Source organism: Podarcis liolepis, assembly GCF_965112155.1.
Source record: "Podarcis liolepis genome assembly, chromosome: 1".
In the NCBI taxonomy this organism is placed as follows: domain Eukaryota; kingdom Metazoa; phylum Chordata; class Lepidosauria; order Squamata; family Lacertidae; genus Podarcis; species Podarcis liolepis.
In genome coordinates, this window is record NC_139554.1 from 115800782 (window position 1) to 115821679 (window position 20898).

A 20898-nucleotide genomic window follows, 5' to 3' on the forward strand; every position below is an offset into this window, starting at 1 on the left:
GTTCCTGGTTCTCGCGTCTGCCATGAACTCACTCGGTGGCTTCCAGACAAGTCACTCTCTCCCTATTTGCAATATGGATGGTAGTAATACCGACTCACAGCAGGTGGAGTCAGAATGGTGGCCTCCAGATGTTGTTGGACTCCATCAGCTCCAATCAGCATGAGCAGTGGTCAGGGATCCTGGGAGTTGTAGTGCAGCAACTTCTCAAAAGGTAAAGGACCTCTGACAGTCCAGTCGCGAACGACTCTGGGGTTGCGGCGCTCATCTCGCTTTACTGACCGAGGGAGCTGGCATTTGTCCGCAGACGTTTTTTCCGGGTCATGTGGCCAGCATGACTAAGCCGCTTCTGGCGAAACCAGAGCAGCGCATGGAAACGCCGTTTACCTTCCCGCCGGAGTGGTACCTATTTATCTACTTGCGCTTCGACGTGCTTTTGAACTGCTAGGTTGGCAGGCCAGCAACTTCTCTAGGGCACCATATAGGCTAGCCCTAGCCCTGCCTTATGGGATTCCAAGCCCTTCATATATATGATGTGCTTTGAATACTTGGGATTGACTGTAAGCATGGAGTTCCCAGTTGGCTTTATATACATGCCGTATTTATGTATGCAGTGTGTAAGCAGGGCTTGCTGTCAGCGCCAATCAGCTGATAAGGAGCAATTGGGAGCACGCAATAGGGCTCCTAATTGTTCCTTTGCAGTCACATCTGTATCTGTCATCACACATGCTGTCAGGTATAGTGCAGGTGGACCTGGTTTGGGTGAAAGGCCTTGCGAGCCAAATTGGGCCTCCTGCTGGAACTAATTTGGCTTGAAGGCCAAGGTTCTTCGCCGCTGCTGTAAACCATAATTACGCTAAACTATGGTTTAAAGGTGAAAACACAGTGTGCTGCTGCACCGGTCTAAAATCATGGGCGCTTTGTTCCTTCCTCACTGCCAGGAGTTAATTCGTGTTTTGGTATCTGAATCCAGGTTTGTGGTTTGTTTCTCTCCAAACAAACCACAAGCTGTAACCAAGAGGAAAGAAACTCTCCCAATTTTAGCCTGGTGTATGAGCAGGTGTATGAGCGCTTAACTTCAAACCATAGTTTTGCTTAACCGTGGTTTAAAGTGCCATGTAAATGTATGTCATTTCGGGGGCGGGGGCAGGATTTAATTTGGGAATAATTACCTGCATATTGCTCTAGTTTTATTCAGGAGATTTCATTTCTTTTTATGTCCCCTTGTGCTATACAGTTCTCTCCAAACCTGTAATTTGAGTCCTATGCCCAGTTGCATCTATATTCTGGATTAATTTAAAGTTTCCACAACATAAGTTAAGATTGGTGCCAGATTTTATTAATTTCATGCTTCAGTCCTTGAAGCAAGCCCTGATACTGTCCCATTTGCTTCAGAGTAATACATTTCAGCATGAATGCTATAAGAATGTCCTTATCTCTATCAATATATTTGTCAGTTTCCAGGAAACATTTATATTGCAAGTGGGAAGAGCACCCAAATCCATTTTGCTTAAACAGCGGTTTGCTAGTTTACCCTGAATCTAAGTCCAGACAGAGCACTGGGAAACCTGCCTCTGTTGAGCCTTCAATCATTTTACATTATATTTAAATGCATATTATACCTTGGTCCTTTAGCTTCTTGGTCTGGCTTATAACATTTTGAACAGTTGTGTGTTTTTTAATGGTTAGAAATGTATTTAAATGGGAGAGGAGAAACATATTGCAAAGAAGAAGAAAAAGAAGAAGCGTATCCTTGGCAACCAAGCGGCCTGCTCTTGAAAAATAAAAATAAAGAGGAGTTTGAAGGATACTGCCTTTGGCAGATCTTCAGGGGAATGATGGGGAACAGGAGTACAGAATACCTCCCTTTGTGCCCTCCCCCGTCACACTTGATACACAGGAGGCATTATCAAAAGTCTGCCGTAGGTTAACTGCAGAGATTATGATTGCTCATAGACGAAAAGGCAGTCCCTAAGGTCTGGAGCTTAAGAATGCAGTCAACTTGCCCCCAGGGTATATAAAAAAAAAAAATTTTAAGAGCAGGCATTGAATTAAAAGCAAATAGCAAGGAGAATTTTGAACATAAATAAATTAAAGCAGGAGATGTCCTCTTAAATAATGCAAATTTCCCATGCCATTCTGAAAACATAAACCTAATTTATATTAAATTAGATTCCTTGACAAAGTGGATAAAACAACAATGTTTAAACAAAGTGATTGGATTCTCCCATTTAGAAGCATTGAATCTGAGCTCTGGATTTAATGATCATCTATGATTGGCGTGATTCCGTACATAGCTGTGGGACTCTAGTGGGCACACCAGACACTCAAAAGATATGATCTGGTTTAACTATAATGGCCCTTCTCCATGACAAACTAGAAAAAGTTGTGTGAGAGTGCAGAGAAGTTCTTAACTTGTGGAACTGCAACTCCTGGACTTGCTAGGTTGGGAATAGGGGGTGGGATATTTCACTGGTGTTATATTGGAACTGAAGCAGGCATTGTGCGAAGGGGAAGGTCTGTTGTCCAGTTTGAGGTTTGTTCGTTTTCTTAAGTCTTCAAAGGCCCTGAAGAATTTCCAAAAAGCTAAGTATTTCTTCCAGTTGCATACCAAGAGCATTACACTGGTTGTACCAGCTAAAGAAACATGCTGGATGCAAGCACAAATTGGGCTCAAGGTTATGTCAGACATTTACAGCTAGGAAACAAATTTAACCATGCAGTGTTTTCTCTACTTGAAATAATTAGACATGTTTCCAAAGGGACATACTGAAAGTGAGATACTGGCTTGATCAACCCCTTGTAGCAGAACTAAGTTTCTGTTTTTGTTTTTTTTAAAAAAAAAATATTAACACAGTTTGAAACAGTAGGCTGGTGTAGGGGAGATGGGCTTCTTCACCCTTTCCCCTCAAACCCCTTTCCAGCAAAAAGTTGCATTTACCACTACAGCAATAGTGATACAGGTACCCATGTCACTTCTGTTGCTGTGTTTGAAGTAGCTTGGAGAGCCTGGTTTTGGGTGGGAAAACAAGTTGAGGGATAACAGTTACAAAGACCCTTTCTCGCCTCCAAATTGCAGCTTCAGCAGCTGGGTTTTTCCAAGTAAATGTCTGCAAAAAGAATCACGGAACTATATGTAATGCAGGGCTCCGCTCTCTGTGGAGAGAAGGTTATCCTTTTCCAAGTCCTCGTTGGCTCTGGGCCAGACCTGCAGCCACTGAGTATTGGAAACATCTAATTCTGGCCAGCTCCTTCTGCAGTTTGCATGTCCTTTTAGATCACCACTCCTGAGCAGACACGATGCAGACCATCAAGCAGCTGGAGCAATATATTTGAATGCTAAGATCTTTTAATTTCAGGAGTGGTGCTGTTAAAGCTACCTAACCATTCTAGACTCGGCCCAGATTTTGTTTTTCACTTCCTAGAATAAGATGAGCAATGGGCGGGGGGATATTAACTCTGGTTTTAGATTTCTTTGTCTCCTGCATTTAAAACAGTGTTTAAGGCGGGCTGGAATACAATATTCTGTTAACTTCTGCCTGTGAAGCCTGCCTAGTAAAATGATGGATGAAATGGACCCATCTGCTCATGATGTCATTAGCTGATGACATGCTGGTACAAAAGTTTAAGTTTCTCGATGGAGCAGACCTGATGCACTCATTAAATATGAGCTTTATGTTCAAGCAGTTTTAATGCTGAGCTGGAAGCGTTTCCCTGCTGTCCCTCCATTTCTACGAATGCTGGGCTACTTGCGGTTGCTTGTTTTGATAGAGACGTTTACAGCGCAACATCTGATCTCTGTCACTTTCCTGTCCCAGTTCTTTAAAAAAATGAAATAAAAAGGTAACGGTTCCCAGACAAGACAGAAGTACTGTTTTGGGGGGACAGGAGACGGGCGGATGTGGAGGACTCCCTGGTCCTGAATGGGGTAACTGTGCCCCTGAAGGACCAGGTGCGCAGCCTGGGAGTCATTCTGGACTCACAGCTGTCCATGGAGGCGCAGGTCAACCAGGGCAGCTGTCTACCAGCTCCATCTGGTAGGCTGGTTGAGACCCTTCCTGCCCGCAGACTGTCTCACCTGAGTGGTGCATGCTCTAGTTATCTCCCACTTGGACTACTGCAATACTCTCTACGTGGGGCTACCTTTGAAGGTGACCCGGAAACTACAACTAATCCAGAATGTGGCAGCTAGACTGGTGACTGGGGGCGGCCACCGAGACCACATAATACTGGTCTTGAAAGACCTACATTGGCTCCCAGTACGTTTCCGAGCACAATTCAAAGTGTTGGTGTTGACCGTTAAAGCCCTAAACGGCCTTGGCCCAGTATATCTGAAGGAGCGTCTCCACCCCCATCGTTCTGCTGGGACGCTGAGGTCCAGCGCCGAGGGCCTTCTGGCAGTTCCCTTCCTGTGAGAAGTGAGGTTACAGGGAACCAGGCAGAGGGCCTCCTTGGTAGCGGCGCCAGCCCTGTGGAACGCCCTCCCATCAGATGTCAAAGAGATAAACAACTACCTGACATTCAGAAGACATCTTAAGGCAGCCCTGTTCAGGGAAGTTTTTAATGTATGACATATTAGTGTATTTTTTTGTCTTTGTGGAAGCCGCCCAGAGTGGCTGGGGAAACCCAGCCAGATGGGCGGGGTACAAATAAATTATTATTATTATTATTATTATTATTATTATTATTATTATTATTATTATTAAACCTACATCTTAGGAAGTGGCTAGAAGGCAACCTGGTTGCATTTAGGCTTAAACTCTGTGCCTACCACTTCTAACCTTCAGCATTTCATTAGTGTTATATGCATAATGCAGAAGTCGCATACCCCACTGCTATGAAAATAGGCTCCCTAGCCCCCCTCCCTGCCCAGTTAATAGGAACTTGTGTGTGTATATATTTCCTAGGCAAATCGAGCTTTGACACATTGCTGCTTGCGAGTCTTCCGCCTTGGCACATGCATGGCCTGAGGAGCTGAGCAGCTCCCCTATGTGATGAAGTGTAGAAGGACTCTAATGAGGCAGCCTAGGCGTTTGCCTCAAGGACTTGATATGGTGTGTCATAGCCTCTTATCATCAGCAGCTTTTCCTCCAAATTAGCTAGAGCATCATGGCCGGGCTAGTTCCTTTCATTTGCAGCTTTGTACAGTCGTCTTGTGCATTTCTATATCTAGCCAATAAGTTTCGCTCTTGCTCCAGTTTTCAATGGGCTTGCCATTTTTTTTACTGCTAAAAGCAATACATACCCTACAGTAGAATCTATATCTATGTAGGCTGTGCTGTGCAGTAGATACTAATTTTAAAACCACCCCTTTATCCCTAAAAGAAAAATAGTGTGCGTTCCATTGTCTTCCACTTCCTGTACTGGTTTAGCAGTAGCCTCACTGCAATACAATTTCCACTTGTTCACATTCCTGCTGACACATTTAATACCCACAGGGAAGTGAAACAAGTCACCGCCGAACCTCTGGCTGGGAAATGAGTGAGGGCTGTAAAGAATGTTTGGCTACTCGACATTCGAGTCTACGCTGCCCTTGCTGATAAAACAATGCTATTTATACGCTGCAGCAAAGGATGCTGGAGTGCCCCAGTGCAAAATGTCCCCGTTGTCCTCTGAAGTCCTGGACAAAGTTGCTGGCTGAAATTCAGGGCAGGCTCGATACTTGAGCAACTTCAGCATTGTCTGAAAGACAGCAGGCAGAGCGTAAAGTCTTCTCACTGACCTTGTCACGTTGAAGGAAACTGCTACTGCAGAACATCCATTGCTTTCAACCTTGATTGCTTAAATCTCCTGAATGGCCAACTTCTTTATATCTTTTGTTCCTTCTCTACAAGCCAAAGAGGTCCCATGCATATGCATGTATGCCACCAGGCCACTCAAAAAAAAAAAAATCCCTATTGAGATTCATACTTTACCAGCCATCATCTCCGATATTACAGTGGTACCTCAGGTTACATACGCTTCAGGTTAAAGACTCCGCTAGCCCAAAAATAATGCTTCAGGTTAAGAACTTTGCTTCAGGATGAGAACAGAAATCGTGCTGCGGCGGCAGCGTGAGGCCCCATTAGCTAAAGTGGTGCTTCAGGTTAAGAACAGTTTCAGTTAAGAACGGACCTCCGGAACGAATTAAGTACTTAACCCGAGGTACCACTGTACTACATTTATTCTATTTCTTCAAGATTTTGCCAAGTGCCCTTTGGTCTTTTCATCTTTATCCTCCTCTCTTTTCTCATCCATGAAACGAAAACAGTATTTTCCCCATGAAATGTTTTAACTAGATGGGTTCATATCATGCTTTCAGTACTTCTGGGATATTTATATGAGCAAAGGTATTGGTAAATGTTTTAAAACAAGTATCGGTAATTAAGATTAAGCAGAACCACCTTCCATTTATTTGCTTCTACACTAAAAATGCACAGAAGAAAGTTAGGAGTGGAGTTTGGGAGGAACTTGAGCTTCCCACCAAACAGCTGACCCTTGGTGGGGAACAGAATATTCTGGAAGCCTTCCCAGCATGTTAATATGCTTTGAACAGGCTGGCAGAAATCTCAGCCCACCCACCTTCTGCTCTGTGCCGCGTTGCAGTTTATGCCACAACTAGCCCACCTGAGGCAGCCCAGCCTGGGAGGAAATCCCAAAATGGCAGCATTTGGTTTCAGAATGGCTGGAACAAAATTTTATTTAGCTTTCCCTTTCAAGCTCCTCTTGTAATACTAACCTGGCCCAGTCCTAATGCCACGCAACCAGGGATTCCGGCGGTGCTGCAATCACAGGAGATATAGGGCTGGTATCATCTTTATGTGTGCTGCCGCACATATGAAAGTAATTTGTCATCTCATGTCCTGGTTTGCTGCTCTTGATTTTTGCAATATACAAGGTACTAAACCTTCAAAGGTGATAATCTTATCTGACTAGCTGAAGGGAAAGCAACATCTTGACAGCATTCATAAGGTAGATGCTAGAGTTTTATCTCTCAGTGCTATCATTCAATATGTGCTGTTGTTTGGCTCATTGGGTAAATGGTGTGGGCCTCACTTGTCCCATCCATGTATCAGTTTTTTAAAAAATCAGTGTCTTTGTGACATTTCAGCTGCTGAATCAGAGTTAAGAGGCAGCTCTGTTAAATTCTGCATGAATGATTTATTATGATTATTATTACAGTGGTACCTCAGGTTACATACGCTTCAGGTTACAGACTCCGCTAACCCAGAAATAGTGCTTCGGGTTAAGAACTTTGCTTCAGGATGAGAACAGAATTCGTGCTCCGGCAGCGCAGCAGCAGCAGGAGGCCCCATTAGCTAAAGTGGTGCTTCAGGTTAAGAACAGTTTCAGGTTAAGTACGGACCTCCGGAACGAATTAAGTGCTTAACCTGAGGTACCACTGTATTATTATTATTAGGCAAGCACAATGCTAGAAAGTCTACATAGACACTCTGGAGGATGAGGAACTAGTAGTTTCTTCTGCCTATTTCATTTCTTTGTTTGGATTTCACCCAGTCTTAATTGGGGGTGTAGAGGGAAGTCTCTGGCCCCATTTTCATCACCATGCTCTGAAGCGTGCCACACATTAATAGGTTGTCTGGGGAGGAATTGTACTCAAATGTTGATGAATTTTCATGAGGACTTTTTTTTAAGATCACAAGCTGATGTGGAAATGTGCAGAACTGAACTTGAGATTGGAAAAATGAGAAACTGAGAGAAATGGAGAATGGATAGATTTGCACATCGCTCCTCAATATTGAATAACCATAAACTTTGGCTTCAGGTTAAAGGGCTTTCCATGGCAGAGGGCCATGTGTTCAGGGAGGCATTTGAACTCCATCATTTCTTCCTCTTTTTTAATTAAGCATGTGGTATTGGCTTAATTCGTTTATTTCCCTTATCTGCCTTCTGATCTTTCTGTTCGTTAAATGGTTCCCCACCAAATGCGGCATTACAAGTCTTATCTTGTAAAATCTAGCATCTTATATTCTCTCAGTTTTAGCCAATGAAGAAGTATGGTTTGTTGGTATCTCTCACTGCAATCACAGCCAAGTAATGCAAGGAGAAGCAAAGTGAAATCCTCATTAAAGGGGCACAGCTCTGGGTTAATGAGGCTGCCCTCTCTAGCAATCACACTATTAATTTCTAAAACCTATAGAAAACTTAAGTCGCAAAAAGAAATATAGGCGTCTTTTAGGGGATGGTACTGCTGAGACCTGTTAATAAGAACCCTTCCCTCTCTTTGCTATATGGGAAGCAGGATTAGATGCCTTATATCTCAGGCTTTGGGATGCGAGTGGTGCTGTAGGTTAAACCACAGAGCCTAGGACTTGCCGATCAGAAGGTCGGCGGTTCGAATCCCCGTGACGGGGTGAGCTCCCATTGCTCGGTCCCTGCTCCTGCCAACCTAGGAGTTCGAAAGCACGTCAAAGTGCAAGTAGATAAATAGGTACCACTCCGGCAGGAAGGTAAACGCCATTTCCGTGCGCTGCTCTGGTTCGCCAGAAGCAGCTTAGTCATGCTGGGCACATGACCCGGAAGCTGTACGCCGGCTCCCTTGGCCAATAAAGCGAGATGAGCGCCACAACCCCAGAGTCGGCCACGACTGGACCTAGTGGTCGGGGGTCGCTTTACCTTTACTTATCTCAGGCTTTATGACTGGGACATTGAAAAGTATCAGAAGTCTGTATTCACTGGGACTCCTCCATAAGTGATTTGTGGAACAGGGGCTTCGAAACTGCATTCTGTACTTCAAAAGGGCAGCAGCTTAGCCAATATGCAGCTGGTTTTGATCATTATATATTATATACATTTTACATTATATACATTAAACAAAAGAAACAAGCTGTTTCCTCTGTGTTTTGAGAAGTGAATCTTCCAGGAAAATCTTGGGTGGAATTTTTTGTCTGCCACGTGTTGTTTTTTTAAGGAGAAGAAAAGTAATCCTGTAATGTCAGTCAGTACCACAGGAATTCAAGTGCTGCTCTGCCACATACTGACATCCTTTTTGCACTTATGGACTCCTATTTGCAGGATTGCAACTTTTGATTGGCCACCTAAAGCTCCGCTAGCTTCAAATATAGAATTTTTATTTATTTGCATATGTTAATCTCCTCTTAACTTGGTCCTCTAGATCAGTGTTCCCCAACCGTGGGCCTCCAGCTGTTTTTGGACTACAACTCCCATCATCCCTCGCTAGCAAGACCAGTGGTCAAGGATGATGGGAATTGTAGTCCAAAAACAGCTGGAGGCCCAAGGTTGGGGAACACTGCTCTAGATGACTAGAATTGTGGAGTCTAATTGCCATTCTAGCATCCTGCCTCTGCCTTCTTCCTTCTTTGGTTTTATCAGAGGAGATCAGTGGGTGGTGTTGCCTGGCAACTGCCAGCAGGGGAAGACTTGCTTCGCCACGAGCAGGTTCCAGCTGCTCATCCCCACCTCCTTGCCTCAGAGGCTATTGCTCAGAGAACCTCTGCCCAAGACGTGGGCAATTTCCTAAGAGGTGGCGACCAAAGAGCAGCACAAGAGAAGACTAAGAATGCAGGTGAGAAATGCCACCTGAATAATCCTGACACCCGTCGGAACACAATTTGGACCAAATTGAGTTATACATGGAGAAGACCCTCTGATTTCAATGTCTTCTCTTTCATTGCCTAGTTGGATGCAACCCAATGTTATTTCTGTTCCTGGTACCAGATCTGAATGTAATTTTCATTGTGTGAATCTTTGGTAAGCACATTTAAGGCACATGACTTCCCGCAAAGAATTCTGTGAAGCCCGCAATACCCAGCAGCCCTAGCAAACTACGGTTCCCAGGATTCCTCGGGAGAAACATTGTTCTTTTAATGTGCGTTAATTTATGGTGCAGATGTGCGCTGCCTTGGAGCTATAAAGCAGTCTTCTAAATAAATAAATTTAAGTAGTTGGATAATAGTTGCAAACGGTAGTTTCTTTTTATTTATTTTCCTATGCAGTGGTACCTCGGGTTGCATACGCTTCAGGTTACAGACTCTGCTAACCCAGAAATAGTACCTCGGGTTAAGAACTTTGCTTCAGGATGAGAACAGAAATCGCGCGGCGGCAGCGGGAGGCCCCATTAGCTAAAGTGGTGCTTCAGGTTAAGAACAGTTTCAAGTTAAGAACGGAGTTCTGGAACGAATTAAGTACTTAACCCGAGGTACCACTGTATGCATCAGCCCAGTAACATGTTCTCTGGGCGACTGATAGAAAATTCAAAGAACAAAACACAATATTAAAGTAGAAAGCAGCATGTTTTATATTACCCTGGAGCAGAAGAGCCATAGCTTACTGGTAGAAGCTGACTTTGCAAGCAGGTTCAATCCCCAGCATCCCCTAGTTAAAATTTATTAGGTAAACAGGTGAGGGGAAAGACCCTCTGTCTGTGACATGGAAGTGCTGATGCCGATCAGAGTAGACAGATCTGGATGAGATGGAGCAAGCAGTCTAAACTGGTATAAGGCTGTTTCCAACGAAAGATGGAAATGACTAGAATTATGGGTTCCTTTGACTTGCTAAATCCGCCAGTGGCCAATAGGAGGCTAGACTTCATAGCTTAGACCATAGAGTTATTTAATCGCATCTCATCTGAAGGCCTGATTTCCCAGGTGTGGAACAATCTCCAGTTCTCCATATAAGGACTTGGCTATAAATTGCATTCACCCTGTGGAAGCAGGCCTGTCAAAGGAGAGTGTTCTTCCCGTTTTGAATTCTGAAGGCTCCCACAGGACAGTCAGAGGAGGCTGGAGAGGAAAAAAATCACAACCATAGAGAAGGAGTTGGCTACTTTTCTCACCTTCAGTGGCTAACTTTCCCTAGAAATTGAGAGGAGGAACTTTAAGATTTCATGTTTTGGTACAATTGTTAAAGAAAGAGGTAGTTTTTTTCCCTTCAGAATGATGGCGATGTTATAAGCTTTTCAGGACTGCAGCAAGTAAAAATAAATAGAAGCTTATCTATGCACAAAGAGATTCAAGGCTAATGATTAAAAACAACAACTCCTTAAATATCTTCCTGCAATCACATGAGCTAATGTTGACTTGGTTATGATAGGCTTTGCGCTACACCACAGTGTTCTTAGCATAGAAAATAATTAGTTTTGCTAACCAGTGTGGATTTTAAGTCTGTTAACTGTAAAAGCTGAATTTCAGTTTCTGCTGTATCTAGCAGAATAGCTAAATTAAATTTTTAAATAATCGATCAATCTGTTCCAGGAGAAGTAGCTAAGAATCATTAAAGGCCATGATCCAGCCTTTTTATTTCCAATGCTCAGGTTGCATTTCTAGCTATTATCTGCTGTTATGTTATTGTTGTTTTGCCACTGTACACTGTCTTGAGTAATAGGCATTGCAGAAAGATACTATAGAAAAATTAAAAATGAATGGGGCAAGGATTGAGCGTGCAGTTCATATCCCACATGCAATGCTGGTGGTGCTAAATGGAGAAAAATGGCTGGCAATTGTACTATATGCATTTATATGCTATGACTTCTGGTGATACACTTGGTGCTCACTCTAGTTTCATCTTCCATTTAGAGAGTGAGGACACCTTGTTCATCTTCGTGTGGACAGCCTTTGCCGGGAGGGAAGCAATGGGAGAGTGACTCTGTTGATTGATCTGAATATCTTGGTGGTTTTCAACACCATGTAGGGATTGGAAAGCTCTCTGTCCCCTGCTCCCTTTCAGATCTGATGGGCTACTTTTATTTTTTCTTTAAAAGCAAGGGGATGGGGATAACTTGATATTTCAACCCTTTGCTTCAGGGAAGAGAGGAAGGGAGTATTCTAGCTTTGACGAGTCTCTTGGTGGAGCAGGAAGAGGGGACACAGGGTTTGCCTAGTTGGCGCTGTTTGGTCAAGTCCCAGGCTTCTCACCATGTCTGGAGCTAAAAGAGGGGGCAAGGATGCTTTGTCCACCTCCATAGCTTCAGAGCTGGGCAGGATAAAAAATGTATGTTTCTCCAAAACTTCATAGCTCCACAAAATTGATGTATTATATGTATACTACATAGAGCAAGTATCGCAGCTTGGCAGAGTATCTCATTTTTGAAACGTGTGTCTAGCATCCCTAACAATCATCCACAAAGATTCTTTATACCTCAAGCCTACAGCTTCACACAGAGGGGAAAACCTTTGGGGCAACCTTGTTCAGAACTGCCCTGAGGCTGAAAAGAACATCTCTTGCGGAGCCTGAAGCAGTCTTTTCCAGTTTGAATCCGTCTCTGTAAAAGTTTGTGTTTCTGGTATCTCATACTATGCGGTAGTAGGTACAACATGGAAGCCAGGCTAATCAGAGAGACAGAAAGAGAGGGGAGTGTGGTTGGTGTACTTTTTTTGGGGGGGGGAGGTACTTGCAAATCACTGCACTCATCTGTTGACTTCTGCTTTTGTTTTTCAGGTTCACACTTTCAGGGGTCCACATTGGTGTGAATATTGTGCCAACTTTATGTGGGGCCTCATTGCTCAGGGAGTGAAATGTGCAGGTAACAACTGCTTGGGTCTTTTGTTTCTTTCTGATGCTGTGAATGTTTAGTAGGTTTTGCATTTCACAGTGAAATGCGCTCCCTCAATCTTTACTGACTTCAGTTGTAAATAATGTTATGACTCCCATTGGCACGAGAAGTAACTGGATCAGCCTCTTATATTAATCAGAAAGTATATTGGTAATTTGGCACACTGCCTTTTAACATAAAAAAGCAATAAAATGGAGGCTGAAACAATGCTAAAATCATCATAAAACAGCAGTAGTTGCAACAAAACTATAAATTATAAATTCTGAAAGTCAGAGTTTCTCCAGTTGGATATCATTATGTGTTGATAGCATCCAAGAGAGAACTGGCTGTGAAGATTCTGCAAAAGCAAACAAGCTTTAAGCTACAAAAATGTAGTCCAAGAAATCAGATTCAATAAAATATGTATATAGGTGAACATCACACGGTTGAAAGGAAAATCCCAAACTTTCAATACGCGGTTGAATTTACTTCTTAGGGTGGTTGTCTGTCTATCACAAATTAGTGCCATATGAATGAATGGGTCAGCTTATGGGTGCCCAGTACACATTTGATTTGATTTAATATTTGTATTCCACTTTTCCAACAGCAAATGTTGAGCTCAAAGCAGCTCACAATAATTAAAATAGTATTAAAAGCCAAACAAACATTGCAATCACCTCACATGTGTAGATTGTTACGTGAATGCCGAATTGTTTCTACGTCATGAATATATGTTTTCGGAGAGCCATGTTGGTGGGGGAATGTGAAAACATTAAAACACAAATCCATATACATGGATTTTTGTGAATAAAAGTATATAAACATTCTGTCCACTTCCAAATGGTGTCTTCTCCCTTGGAGCATAATAATGCTAAGACTGTATAGACAGGCATGCAGTGCTTCAGGGGGAATCCTGCTGTGGAAATAAACTCACTGTTCTTTAGATATACTGCTGTCTTAAACCAGATGAAGCCCAGAAAGTTTTCTTTTAATTCTTGCAAATAAAATAGTCTACGTTTCTTATTTAAAATAAAATTCTAGCGGTAGATATCAAAACATGTGGCGGATTCTTAGTTGAGGTTGTTATTCTAAAGTAAATCATGTTAAATTATTATGGCGGGTACAATCAAGACTTTTAAGTCTCTCTGATTTCAACCAAAGAGTTAAATGCCGCTTCTCTTATCACTGAAATCAGTAGGACTTGCCTAGAGTGTTCATCTTTGGCTGGGTTGTGCCCAACATTAAAAAAAATATATGTTTATAGACCAATATTAAATTACAGAAAGTACAAAGAAAACTGTCAGAGGCAGGCAGATTTTTTTTTGCACATGAAGTTGCTATGAAACTACCTAGTCTGAGATCAAGGCGGGCGAAGAATGTAATCAAGATTCAGAAACAGGTGCTTGCTGGAGGGCAACATCGAAAGAGCATAGGCCTACAGTTGCTCCTTCAAGGTTCTAGTTAGCATTCTGCGGTCAGGATCCAACCCTTAGAGCACCAAAATTGGAATGGGTGCTTATTAGTCATGTAAAAGCAATGTCGGCTATAAAGCAAGAAGGCGAAAACTGTATAAAATTCTTGAGTCCAGCTGTTCATATTTTTGAGCAAAGTCCAATGAACAGAGCATACTCTGATTACTTTTGCAATGTTGCATGTCAGCAGAAAGAGAGAAATAATGGGGCGGGGGGCAGGGGGGGTGGAATGCTACGTGGAGATTTTTCCAGTAAGCACGTAGATTAATTTATAGCATGAGAGCTTGTCAATCCATTTTCTTCAGAGTAAATTTTATAATCAGTATCTTTTCAGCAGTGCGTGACATACCATGGCAACTAGCTTGCCCCTTCTCTCTAAGCTGGCATGTAGGTGGGTGGCTTGCCTCCCGCATGGCTACTGTATATATAATGTTCTTTCACACACTGTGCATCGCCATCCACATTAAAATAATGTTTTAGGGCCAGATTTCACACACACACACAAACCCCCAAGTCCTTGAGTGGGAGAAAGAAAATTAAAAGTGGCTTCCTGATTTACCCTGAACAAAACACAGAACAAACTTCCTTCCTTATCGCCTTTAAATTTTCTTGAGCTTTGCATTTGCTTTGGGGGCTTGTACTATTCAAACTTGATGCATCCTCGCCTTGGGCCATCAAGCCAAGTGGCATAGGGCAGGGGTCAGCAACCTTTTTCAGCCGTGGACCAGTCCACCATCCCTCAGAACACGTGGTAGACCGGACTATATTTTGAAGGGGGGGTGAACGAATTCCTGCGCCCCACAAATAACCCAGAGATGCATTTTAAATAAAAGCACACATTCTACTCATGTAAAAACACGCTGATTCCCAGACTGTCCATGAGCCGGATTGAGAAGGCGATTGGGCCGCATCCGGCCCCCGGGCCTTAGGCTGCCTACCCCTGGCATAGGGAAATCAGTTCACAGCAGGTGTGTGTTTAGAGGGGAGGCTGAGCCCCAAGTTGTTGGTGTTAAGTCCCAGATCTTCAGTCCCTCCCCTTCTGTAAACTGGTTTCTTTTTTTAGTTTGTTTCAGGGTGACTAGACATGATACAAAGTGGAGTGCTCGTGAATTATTTATTTATACATACATACATACATACATACATACATACATACATACCCTGCCCTCCCCAGCCAAAACCGGGCTCAGAGCGGCTAACACATTAACATAAAATCAGACAATCAATTAAAATACATCCTAAAATCAGATCAGGATCAGAATAAAATCCAGTCAGATGGCAACCAGCAGATTAGGGTTTGGGGACCTGAAATGCTCACCAGGTCCAACTGTTTGTGCTGAACTTATATGTGAGAAAAATTGGGAGGCCACTTTCATGCAAGTTCTTATGAAAGGGGAGGGGGAGTCAGACTGAACCAAAGGCCTGGCAGAACAGCTCCGTCTTGCAGGCCCTGTGGAAAGATGTCAAATCCCGCAGGGCCCTGGTCTCTTGTGACAGAGTGTTCCACCAAGCCGGGGCCACAGCTGAAAAGGCCTTGACCCTGGTCAAGGCCAGTCTAATCTCCTTGAGGCTCAGGACCTCCAAAATGTTATTATTTGTGGACCGTAAGGTCCTACGTGGGGCATACCAGGAGAGGCAGTCCCATAGGTGCAAGGGTCCTAAGCCATATAGGGCTTTAAAGGTTAAAAACAGCACCTTAAACCTGATCCCGGAGCCAGTGCAGCTGGTATAGCACTGGATGAATGTGATCCCACGGTGAGGACCCCGTAAGGAGTCTCGCTGCGGCATTCTGCACCCGCTGGAGTTTCTGAGACCTCAGCCACCTTCCATCTTAATTTGTCCAGAGACAATTGTTCTCTTTTTAATATGTCCCTAAATTAGCAGTTCTTGCCAGTAGATTTCAGGTGGAGCAGAGGGGCCAATCCATACTGGGCTCGGAAAATCTTGCTGGCACGCTATAGCTCAGATTAAGCCCAGTGTTTGTTTGTTTTTTCCACTCTGAAAGTCAGCCAAGCCTTGCATCTATTCATATAAATTAGTTTATGCAAAAAATGTGTCATGGGCATATCCCCAAGTCTTTTAAAGTGTTGAACAATGTCTCTGCTTCAAGGAATTGTTGTGCGGTCAAAAGGAGATGAACCCAAGTGCAATGCCCTGAGCATCTCGGAGGATGGGTGGGATGCAACTGGGATAAATAAATGCTTGCATCTCAGTTGCTGTTGCATTGACACTAACTTGTGATGGATAGATCAAGCGAAACAGCATTGCCAAGGCTAAGAAGGAGCTTGGCCAAAAGGCAGCTTCAAAGACAATATTTGTAACCGACTCAGAAGGAGGTTTAGCCTAAAGAGGAGATGAAAGCCTTAGAAACAGGGTAGCTCACTTGACCCCTGAAGGGCGTGAATGGTCTCCTCTAATTCCAGAGGAGCAATGAAGGAAGGGAAGAGATGTTCTGTATCAGAGGGGCGCGAGATTCCTTTGGGTAATGGCGCCTTCCAAGAGCACAGGTCTATTATTGTGCCATGATTGATTGATTGATTGATTGATTGGGATCATTCATTTAGATAGGGCTTGTTTTAGGCTGTTTTGTGAGAGTGTTGTTCAGTTAAAAGAAACTATTTGCTTCAATAAATAGCCACATCATAGCATAAAGGTAAAAGGATCCCTGACCATTAGGTCCAGTCATGGACGACTCTGGGGTTGCGGCGCTCATCTCGCTTTATTGGCCGAGGGAGCCGGCGTACAGCTTCCGGGTCATGTGGCCAGCATAACTAAGCCACTTCTGGCGCAACTAGAGCAGCGCACGGAAACGCCGTTTACCTTCCCGCCGGAGCAGTACCTATTTATCTACTTGGACTTTGACGTGCTTTTGAACTGCTAGGTTGGCAGGAGCAGGGACCGAGCAACAGGAGCTCACCCCGATGCGGGAATTCGAACCACCAATCTTCTGATCAGCAAGTCCTAGGCTCTGTGGTTTAACCCACAGCGCCACCTGCGTCCCACATCACAGCATAGGCTAATGTATTATACCTCCGGTTTTGTTATGTCCATAAAAGCTAGTCAGCTAATTGACAGAAAAGAATTAATTGCAATGATTCTGTGAGCTACCGCACTGGCAGATAAGCAAGGTCAAAGGACAGTTGTCACAACTCTTAAAGGTTATAATCGTGTTTGGTGGCAACTGCTGTTGTTCAGGACTTGGTGCTTTTGGGACACAGAGCAAAAGTGAATTGGTGTTCCAGGAGTCTAATAATCAGCTGGGTCAGGGTTGCAGCACTAGTAACTGATTCAGTGAGCCACAGGCTACTTTCAAAGTCTTCAGCTTCTGTTGCATTGTCCCCTTGAACCCCATCCCTAGGCAGTTAGGGCAATTTATTCCAACAGTGTGGGCCCCTTCATGACACGCAACACAGCAAGCCCAAAAGTATTAAGTGGTGCGGGGGGGGGCAAGGTTGGGTTGCAGGAGTCACTGCTGTCAGACTGCTGCTGTGGCCCAGGAAACCTTGAAGCACAGGAGTTGCCTGACACAGCAACAAAAGAGAGTGGTTGAGAGCCAGTGTGATGTGACTAGGACTGGGAAGAGACACGTTCAACATCATAGCCAGACACTGGAGAGACCTGTCAGGAGTAAGCATGGACCAATGGTACCAAATAGTATGGGAAACCGCCTTATTAGAAAAACTAACCAGCAAACTGAAACTGAAACTGACACGGGGACAAATAGAAGAAGACGCCTTTATGCCCCCCCCCCTTTATCACATACACAGCCCAACAGTGACAAGAATCCGCTAACAGCATACGAATCAATATGGCTAACCTGATTCGAAAGCACTCACCCACCCCACTCACACATGAAAACAAAGTTCACCACAGCCAGTCACAAACAAACAACCACACCCTAGGCCAACCCCAACCTCTCTCACCACCAAAGGAACACAAGTGCATAGTAAAGAGAACCCGCACAAGCGACGCTGACACAAAACCCCACACATACGTTAAGCAAAATAGAAATATCACCTCCCGACCCCACCCACCATGCCCCCTCCACCTCTTTCCCCCTTTTCTTCTGAAGGTAACACTAATGTCTCAACAAATGAAACTGATCTGTAGAAAATGTAACTTGAAAAAAGAGACATTGCACATACTTTTAGGGCCAACAGACTTTGCAGGGTTGTTGAGTAGATAACATGGGGAAAGGGGGACTACGCATGCCATCCTTGAGCCCTTTGAAGGAAAGGTTGGCTATAAATGAAATTAGCAACAGATAATAGGGGGTTGCGAGTGGAATGCTGACTAGTTTCTCCAACATACCAGGTTCCTTGCCCAGATGTCTTGCGGCAAGCATGCGTCCACTGTTTGCAGCTGCAAATGACCCATACCTAGCATTCTTGCACAACCGATGGGCCATTTGGGAAATAAAAGGCAGTACTTTTCTGCAAGAGCAGGGTGGGTTGACGACCCTGAACAGACCTTGCAAGTTCTATCCTTGGTGGTTTGCCATCATCTTTGAAACAACAACAAGAAGACTTTATTTGCGTAGCCGACAGGCCATAGCATCAAAGGACAAACACCGACAAAAATACATTACAAATATAATTATCATAAAATCTTATGACCTACAGTGGTGCCTCGCAAGACGAAAAGAATCCGTTCTGTGATTCTCTTCGTCTAGCGGTTTTTTTCGTCTTGCGAAGCAAGCCCATTGAAGGATTAGCGCTATTAGCGCTATTAGAGGCTTTTAGAGGCTTATCTGCTGATCGGATCAGCTGATAAGCAGCTTAGTGCTATTAGCGGCTTATCTGCTGATCGGATCAGCTGATAAGCGGCTTAGCGGCTTAGAAAAAGGGGGGGAGGGAAAAAAACCAGCAGGAACTCACAAGACATTGTCATTTTGCGAAGCACCTCCAAAACGGAAAACTCTTTCATCTAGCGAGTTTTCTGTCTTGCGATGCATTCGTCTTGCGGGGCACCACTGTATTATGCTAGGGAAAAAGCATCTCAAAGCGCCAAAATACTGTCTCGCTTTTACTTTACGAAGGGGGGCAGACATATCCCAGCAGCTCTGGAGTCTTTCAAGCAAAACCCTTGGCGCAATTACTCTACGGGGCCCAAATCTGGACGGGAAATCATTGCCGCACACTTGAAACGGTCCAGTCTAAATTCTTAAGACAGAGACAGATTCTAGCTGTTCCACCATGCGTACCAAATGCGGCCCTACGGCTGGAGACTGGCCTCCTCGCCGTCGAAACCCGAACCTGGTTAAGAACATTCAACTATTGGCTTCGCCTAAATTTAAACCCATCCGGACTACTACCTCCAGTAGCACAAGATACTCACAGCAGTCGGTGGTCCAAAGTAGTGCATCAAAAACTACTTACATGTGGCCTCCAAGCACAGCATCTCCTGAAAATGGGTCTCCCCAAGGCAAAAACCATTATTGACCAGCGCATGAAGGATATTGAGCAGCAGAATAATCTGGCCTATATTAAGAAATTCAGTGCTTGGTACGCTTATCTGCCCCCCTCCCACTTTGATTTTCGGGCACCTTATTTGTCTACCTTAACCATTCCAAAACTCAGACGGGCCTTTACACTGGCCAGACTAAATATGTTACCCTCAGCTGTTCTTGAAGGTAGATATCAAAAAATTTCATTCGAGAACCGGCTCTGCCCCTGTGGAGCTGGCTACGTAGAGACTGTGCCACACGTTCTCTTGTCTTGCTCCCTATATAAAGATCTCAGGGACGAGACCATCTGCCATCCCGGGCCGCTCTTGTGAAGCCAAATTGTTCTCACTCCTAGCCGACCAGAACAGCTCGACAACAGAGAAGGTTGCCAGATTTATCGAGAGAGCAATGGGACTGAGAGCTGCTTGAACAAAATAATATAGATTCTTTCCTTCAAAAAGTCTCCCTTAGGATGGTTATCGCCACAATTGTCTCTTATCATTTGTGGGTCAATTAATATCTGTAGAATACTTGGTGTGCCACTAGGCTGCCAATTCCAGCAAATGAGGATTCCCCAGCATTTTTAACCAACTAAATGGAAGCTAATATGAGCAAGTGCAAGTACATTGTTTTTTTCTTTCCACAGATCCAAAATTAGCCCCAGGTGGGACTTAGCTGAAGCTTATTTCATCCACTTACCCCAAATCCTGCTTTGATTTCATGGCGATCATAAAACTCTCTGGTTGTCTTTTTGAGGGGCATATACATTATTATTATTTCTGTTTCTATTTGTTCTCAAAAGTGACAGAATGCCTACCCTTCCCCAGTGTAGCTTTGATAAAATACGATGGCCGTGCATTAACATATGAGGATTTTTCTATAAAGCTCATTCAGCAACTATATATATTCCAGTGAATTAGAAGCAAGAAGAAGGTTAGGGCTGACTAAAATCAAATCAGCAGTGGAAGAGAAAATGACAGCTTTGCTTATTGTACTCTCAGCAAATATTTGAAATGGGTCCTCGTGGGGCAATCTTAATATACAGTGCTTACAGGTCTTGTGTTTGCTCATGCATTAATGAAAGGACATTATTACAGCTTTCACTGGAGAGTGCGAGAATCGATATTTTCTGTTCTTAAATATTGTCTTTCCATTGATGCCCTGGAAAAGTGCAAGGGAAGAATGGCTTATCTGAGACATTTCAACCTGCAGTATCTGAGAATCTATTTCATCATGTTTCTAAGCTTTCTCGCGGTTTATGAAATTCCATATAGTGTAATCTTTGCCTTGGTGGCCTGAGAAGCTAGAAAACATTTGGATAATCTGAAAATAAGATAGAAAGGACTGGTGGTTTTAGAAGCTGTGAAGGGGACTGACAGTGAATTTTGGATGATTAGTTTATATAAAGGGGTTGCTGCTAAACTCAGAACACTCAAGGCCACTTTATACACACGCAAGATGGGCATAGCTTGATGAAAGAACATGCGCTTTGG

The 20898-nt window shown here is 43.8% G+C and overlaps 1 protein-coding gene across 4 annotated transcripts in view; it reads left to right on the forward strand.

The window, feature by feature from the left end:
* Positions 1-20898, forward strand: part of CHN1 (chimerin 1) — a 102380-nt gene that overhangs the window by 72234 nt on the left and 9248 nt on the right. For all 4 annotated transcript variants that reach the window (XM_083469100.1, XM_083469102.1, XM_083469101.1 and 1 more), the window contains one exon: positions 12394-12478. In XM_083469100.1, coding sequence (XP_083325226.1) covers positions 12394-12478 — 85 coding nt within the window. The remainder of the gene's footprint in view (positions 1-12393; positions 12479-20898) is intronic.